The 7,433-nt window shown below is 38.6% G+C and overlaps 1 protein-coding gene across 1 annotated transcript; it reads left to right on the top strand.

Annotated features, from left to right (window-relative positions):
* The first annotated feature begins 848 nt into the window (after positions 1 to 848).
* LOC129352797 (hyaluronidase-2-like) lies at positions 849 to 4,243 on the top strand. Its single transcript, XM_055021948.1, has 4 exons — positions 849 to 912; positions 1,007 to 1,970; positions 3,089 to 3,178; positions 3,826 to 4,243. The coding sequence occupies exons 2-4, from the start codon at positions 1,041 to 1,043 to the stop codon at positions 4,216 to 4,218; spliced, it is 1,413 nt and encodes a 470-aa protein (XP_054877923.1). The 5' UTR covers positions 849 to 912; positions 1,007 to 1,040; the 3' UTR covers positions 4,219 to 4,243.
* The last annotated feature ends 3,190 nt before the right edge of the window (positions 4,244 to 7,433 follow it).

Raw genomic sequence — 7,433 nt, 5'->3', positions numbered from 1 at the left:
ATTAGGCTGAATTACTACAAAATGAGGACAAAGTGGGCTCTTTGTTTTGCAAGCAGAAGCAACACATTTGCAGTTTTGCCTTCTGTTTATTTCTTATCTATACATTCCATATATATATTTATATAGAGAAAAAGAACATTTACTGCAGCAACTGTCTGACCAAGACAAATGGCATCCTCAAGAAGCTCATTTCAAATGGGAACTGAAGAACAGCATTTATGTTTGTGGCGCTATGAAGTCAGAGCCATATAGTTACCTAAAATAGAAGCAATCAAAAGCTTTTCATCATAACTTGTACTGCTATTGTAATAAAAGAGAACCACAAAATTTCTTGATAAAACTCCATATGAAGTTTAGTACTGCAAATCAAAGATAATCACACAACCACCATGTTTGTTTGTTAATCCCTCAAGAGTTTATATTTGGGTTCTTTAACCCTTTCCATGGGTTTCTTTAGATCAGATCCCAATGTGTTGCGTTTTGACAACTTTTAGCCTCTTTGTGTTGTGTAACAGGTTCTATTTAAAACACTTCATGTTGGCTTGTTGTTGAAAATGTGCTACATAAATAAAATTACCATTACCTTTACCTTTTAACTTGTGGAGGGTATTTAGTTTTACCAAGTGGGCCAGGTTGGTTTAAACTGGGTTTTTGCCTCTTATTAAATTAAATTGTCATCTGAAAACATTTTTTTTCATTCAGTCTGGTTAGCTTTGTTTGATACTGAAAATTTGTTTGATTCTTTGCTTACATTCTGGGAAATGTAGACAGAAGAAACACTTTAGCTGCTCAACCTTAAAGGTCAGTGGCTTCAACTAACTCACTATTTGGTTACCTGGCAATAATCTCTTGAGTAGTTTGTGGTTACCTAGCAGCAACCTGTTGGAAAACCTGTAGAACACGGTCAAGCAGGTAAGGTTTTCCTGACCAAAACATACAGTGTATGTAGGGAAAGAAAGTGCAATGCAGAAATTTGTACACCTACATTTTCCTCTCTAAATTGTAGGGCCGAGAAGGAGACTCGGGACACATCTGAAGACATGTTGTATTGGACTCTTTATTTCTGGAGAGTACCACTCCTGATTGTTCTGCTCTGGGACGGCTTCTGCGCTTCAGAAGTGAAACCTACAAGATTTCCCCTGTTCTCCAAGAAACACCTTCTCCTCGCCTGGAATGTCCCAACTCAGTTGTGTGGCTCCAGGTACAACGTTTCTTTGGAACTGGATCAGTTCCAGATTGTGGCTACACCAACTGAGAACTTTGTTGGGCAGAACTTGACCCTATTCTACCAGGACCGCTTGGGCTTGTACCCCTACTTTGATGCGGATGAGATGCCGATGCACGGGGGGCTGCCGCAGAATGCCAGTCTCTCGCAGCACCTTAGCGAAATGCAGAAAGGTGTTGATAAGTACATACCAAACCGGGACACTATAGGTTTAGCGGTTATTGACTGGGAAGAATGGCGTCCCCTTTGGATGCGAAACTGGGGACCCAAAGACATTTACCGCAGACGTTCCCGTGAACTGGTGCGCCAAAAGAACCCAACTTGGTCCGACGAGCAGGTGGGGAAAGTGGCCCAATTGGAGTTTGAGATGTCTGCCAAGAAGTTCATGCTGGACACGCTACGCCATGCCAAAAGCCTGCGGCCAAACAAGTTGTGGGGGTTCTACCTGTTCCCGGACTGCTACAACCATGACTACCTGCGCTCCCTGGAGGGCTACACGGGCCGCTGCCCCGATGTGGAGAAGGCCCGCAACGAGCAGCTGAAGTGGCTGTGGACCGAGAGCACGGCGCTCTTCCCTTCCATCTACATGCTCAAAGTGTTGCGCTCCTCATCCGCAGGACGGCTGTTTGTGCGGAACCGTGTGCAGGAAGGGATGCGTTTGTCTTCATCCGGCGACGAGATGGCACATCCTGTCTTTGTGTACGCCCGACCCATCTACGGCAACAACCTGGAATATCTGACAGAGGTGACACGCCGCTTTCTTTAGCCTCTCCTGCTGACAAGTTTGAACCATCATTCAGAAACACTCACATCCTGTTTTACACTTGCCTTTAAGTGGCTATGTGGAAAGTTAATATAATGCACTTGTTAACTGCATTATTAACTGCAGTTAATAAGTGCATTATTAACTGCACTTATATGGTTGGTTCATAAACCAACTGTTTCATAACCAAACATGAACCGGTTGGTTCATGGGATACCGTGAACCAACTGAAAAACCCTTTCGTTAAAGTAACATATTAAAATGTAAAAATATTGTTTATGTAAAAGTACTGGAAATAATGTATAAAGCACTGAACAAATGTCTTCCTTCAGGTAGTCAGAAATTATTTAAGCTAAGAGAGAATAAATAGGCCTTTGCAAGGTTTGTTTGTATTTGAATGTGCAAAAGAGAAGAGCCAGATAAAGCCGAGATGTGTTTCTGTTATTGATGTGAAACTGTGGAATAAATTGAATGATGCATTTCAGTTATGTCCTTTGTTGGTGAACTTTAAATGTAAAATGATAAAATCTTGTGCTGTTATGTAGATTTATATATTCATTGTGAAGATATCCTGGTAGGTTGTAGGGTATTAAAAAACAAGGTAGACAAAAATAAGCTCCGCATCAGCTTGTTCCTGTTTTGGTAAACTGTGGGTTTGTTTTTTGATGTTTTTTTCTTTTTTCATTTCTTGTGTTTGATGTGGACAATTTACCAAAATAAAATAATTGATCAATTGATTGATTGATTGAATTATTGACTTATGAAGTGAAAAAGTGTTTGCCAGGATCAACCAACTATGAATGAAGGACAGATTTGCTTAATTCTAGGATTGAGTTCAGATCTGGTGGTTGCACAAAATCCAGACATTGGACACTTCTGGCTTGGTTTTTAGTGCAAATATCTTAAAATACAACAGAACTAACTCTCATCTTCAGTTTTTCTTATCGGAAAGGGTGTTGGTTTCATTAAAGATATGTTGAATCACCCTTAAAGATAGAAAGGGGAAAAACATAAAATCTTGTTTCTTCCTTTTTTTTCCTTGAAGTTTCAAAGCAGTTTTGTTGACCTGTGAATTTCAAGAGCTGAATTCTGTTTTCTAGTTTGACCTGGTGTCCACCATCGGGGAGAGTGTCGCTCTGGGAGCTGCAGGAATCATCCTGTGGGGAGATGCAACACATGCAAAAAACAAAGTAAGCATAAACTGACTATCATGTTTCACAGGTTGTCTGGTCCACTTGTTCCCTTCTGATACCGATCCAATCCAGAAAAACAGAGCTTTAAATGTTTATTTTTTTAAAAACAGACATAAACGTACTGAATTACAGATTTATTTGATAACTGCAATTCTACAGCACTTTTAATACACTTAAATACACAAATAGCTTCACAACCCTGGTCAAATGTAAAAACACAACCTTAAAATTTAGTCAGTCAGTGCAGTTGTATAATAGCCAATGCAAATTAATTAATAAAGAAACTGAGATAACTATAGGTTGATTGCCTTGGTTAAAAATGTAAAAATTAAAGCATAGAATTAGACTGAATAGATCTGCCTTTATGGATTAGGCACATTGTCACCAATGCCCAATCTAGAATTATTTTCAATATGGAGGCCAACACATTTTATTGGGATTTTATGTGATAGGCCAACATAAAGCAGGTAAACCAGAAGGGAAATGGATACATGATTTTCTTTGTTTAATTTAAATGTATTTATTTCTGTTGCTGGGCTCAGGCACAGATGACATCCTGAGTTGTCTTTGCGAATTAAAAAAAAAAAGTTATTTACCTTGATACAAACATTTACTGTAAATGCACATCTTCTTCCTGTCTTTAGACCACCTGCTCTGACCTGAACACGTATCTTCAAGGCACACTGAGCCCGTACCTCCTCAACGTCTCCACGGCAGCAGAGCTCTGCAGCCAGACCCTGTGCGGTTCTCACGGCCGCTGCCTTCGCAAACATCCGGACAGCGATGTTTACCTTCACCTCAACCCCCTTTCACACCGCATCGAGAGGCGAGACGGCAAACTGACAGTCACTGGCGACCTGGCAGACCCAGACAAAGTCCTTTTTGACACGAACTTTCAGTGCCAGTGCTATGGGTACTTTCACGGGAAAGGCTGTGAACGTATGGAGCCGCTGCACCAAAATGGGGCGGCGACTCGAACCAGAACATCAGCGCTCCAGTGTGTCATCTTCCTGATGACCTTTGTGCTCCTGGGTTAATGCCAAATACATACTTGTAAATGCAGCGCCTTGCAGAAGTATTTATTTACATTTTTATTGTCCCAGAAACCTGAGTGTGTTTAGTTAATGTTTTAGATGACAGACCAACACAAAATGGTGCATAAGATCTGAGAAGGTTCACAGTTGGCTTTCTGTTTGCAAAAACACAAAATCTTACCAAATATTTCTGGTCTAGTTCAGTAGTGTCCAACCTTTTTGCTCTGAGGGCAAAAAACTGTAAATTAGAAATCACATGAGGTACAGCCAATCAAATCAAACTTTGATGTGATTTAAATCACTTTTTCTGTCTTTTTTAAAATTCTGCTCAATAATAAATAAAACAAAAATCTTATTGAGCTCAAAATAGTCATGTTTTTGTAGAAAACTGATCTGTAAATTCTTGTAAAAGTCAAGACCAGAGTTTCGGGATTGTGTTTTATTTGGGTTGTAAGATTTGCTTTCGAGTAAAAATTATGGTTCTAATTACTTCAAAATTACAATGAATGCCAAAACTTAACAGACAGGCAGTCTATTATTTATTTTGGGAAATAAACTGCCCTGAAAGATAAACCAATCTAACTTTATTTGTACAGCACATTTCTGCTCCAAAACATTGTTTGTGATGAAAAAGTGTTTGCCAGGATCAACCAACTATGAATGAAGGACAGATTTGCTTAATTCTAGGATTGAGTTCAGATCTGGTGGTTGCACAAAATCCAGACATTGGACACTTCTGGCCTGGTTTTTAGTGCAAATATCTTAAAATACAACAGAACTAACTCTCATGTAACTTTTCAGGAAGATATCAGAGCTTGCTTTAAGTCAATAATTCATTAATATTGCTGAAAATGTTTTAAGTAAACAAAAGTTTAATATTGACAGAGTAGTACTAGTTCCACTGGCAAACATTTTTTTCCATTTTATATGTGAAATAATTTACCGGTGGAGCTAGAACTTTATCATCAACATCAAGGACTGTTTGACATTAAGAAATCTCCTATGTCTTGCTGAAAAGTAACTTGGTCGTTAGTTTTGTTTTATTGTAAGCGTACTAAGAATCAACACCAAAAAAACAGTAATATTTTGCGTTTTTGCAGTGCATCGTCTTTCAGGAAGGGTAACTCAAGTCTCAATCCTTTTGCAGCATCTAACAGGGTATCTTTCACCATTTTTCTAATTTATCTGTCTCTTCCTCTTCTGCCACAAAAATAAGATTTATATTGTTCATAAAAAGTGAGTTAAAAGTAATATAACACTTTACCATAAATCTCTGATAAATGCTTTAAATTTTGTGGTTGTAATGTGAGTTACAAATATCAAAATATTAACTCCTTTTAGGGTTTTTTACCAGGGCTAAAACTTTTTTGTACTGATAAATTACATTAATTAATTAAAGTTTTATTGTTGCTTTAAGTTAATGATCTCTCAAAGAGTCTGAACAGCGTTAGTTAAAGATATGCATGAAAATAAAAATTAGATTCTTGTTTATGCTGTTTTTAAAATTGAAGTTGCCATTTATTGAAGTTACTGAGGTTTTTCACAATGACTTGCTTGTTGGTTCTTGACCAGCAGGTGGTGCTGTCGGACCACTAACCAAAGACAAACATCAAGGTCACGGCTACGGGAGCTTTAAATCACAACAGCAGTCAAATCATATTATTTAAAACCACGTTTTACTCATTATGTGATTCACATTATCGTCTATTTCTGCAGCAGTTTAGGATTTATAATAAATTCAAGTGACTGAACCTCAGAGGTCGTGAGGTGACCTTGATTGGGATGCCATGCACAATATCCCCTTATCTGATGTTCACCACTGGTACAAACTCATGTCACTGATGGTGATTTTTACCTCCTGTATCCCTGGAGGATTAGACAACTGGAGGATGAGACTCCCTTGTTCCCAGCCTTCATCTTTATTAGGCTGAATTATTATAAAATGAGGACAAGGTGGGCTCTTTGTTTTGCAAGCAGAAGCAACACATTTGCAGTTTTGCCTTCTGTTTTTTCCATATATATATATTTTTAGAGAGAAAAAGAACATTTAGTGCAGCAACTGTCAGAGAAAGACAAATTGCTGAACTTGTTTCCTTCGGTCCAAGGGCGCGTGTTTACCTGGAGCTGTTTGATAAATTTGGGAACATACAAAATGGCTCCCACTGATAGCCGTTCAGGGCTGATTGTCAGTCACTTTGTGGTTTCTGTAATTTCCTCTCACCCTGGCAACCTGAAATCTGCTTCCTCTACCCAAATTAGAACAGGACACAAGCCAAATAATGCAACACTTGTTGCAAAGCTCGTTTTTAGAATTTAAAAAATATGTTTTATTGTGGCTGGATTTTAAATAAAGACATGAAACTTTACACGTTACGGTTGGAGTAAGTTTTACCTGTTGCGAGCTGCGTTATCACACATTTCAGAATTGCCTCCCCACTTCCACAAAGGCCATTTGTGATATTTTTATCTGCTCCGAGTGGATCCCTCGTCTTTCTCCAGCCTCTGCCAGGTCTGGCAGGCCTTTTATTTTCCTATCCCTTCCATCTCTACGTTTCTTCATTTTGGCGTCTCGCTCTGTCAACCCCCTCCATGGTCACGTCCTCCCTCTTCTTCGCCACTCGGTCTGCAGATCGTCTCGCTTGCTCTGGGTTTAATCACGGTTTTGTCACGCTCCGTCTCAGTGTCCTTCAGAGGACTCCCACTCTCTGATTGGGACTCTTACAGATCTTGTGCTCACACTTGTTTACATAATTTATGTTTGTGTAAGTCATCAAAGCCCTCCGTGTTATGCACTGATCAGGTTGTTAAAAACAAAGAGTTTGCCTTGAAATGGCCAATGTGCTTGTTGAACGGTCAGATTTAAGCTCTGGATAAAGAAAGAGGTCATTCATGCTCATGCTTGTTTTTTTCCATAAGTACAAAGGAGTCAGAAAAAAAGATGCAATTTTACTTGGAAAAAAAATATCTTAAAATTATGAGAAAAAAAGTTTCTCTCCTAGCCTCACCTTCTCCCCTTCACAATAAGAGCATTCATGTTTGTAGTTAGTTGATGTTTGTTTTCGGGAGAATATAATGGCAAACTATTTTACAGTCTCATTTTGACAAAAAGGTTATATATTATTTTTAAATGATTATAAAAGTAACAGTGGCCACTGTTGTATAATAATTTTTTTTTTAAACAACTCAGAGTAATGTCTATTTCTACGTGGTTTTTGTTT

The sequence above is a fragment of the Poeciliopsis prolifica genome, unplaced genomic scaffold (assembly GCF_027474105.1).
Source record: "Poeciliopsis prolifica strain line A6 unplaced genomic scaffold, Auburn_PproV2 SCAFFOLD003, whole genome shotgun sequence".
Lineage (NCBI taxonomy): Eukaryota > Metazoa > Chordata > Actinopteri > Cyprinodontiformes > Poeciliidae > Poeciliopsis > Poeciliopsis prolifica.
The sequence above is the reverse complement of the archived record's forward strand: the minus strand, read 5'-3'. Positions and strand labels throughout refer to the sequence as shown.

Coding starts and splice junctions, on each gene's coding strand:
- LOC129352797 (XM_055021948.1), top strand. CDS start 1,041: ATGTTGTATTGGACTCTTTATTTCTGGAGAGTACCACTCCTGATTGTT. Junction 1,971..3,088: donor ACCTGGAATATCTGACAGAG/GTGACACGCCGC, acceptor TCTGTTTTCTAG/TTTGACCTGGTGTCCACCAT. Junction 3,179..3,825: donor CAACACATGCAAAAAACAAA/GTAAGCATAAAC, acceptor TCCTGTCTTTAG/ACCACCTGCTCTGACCTGAA.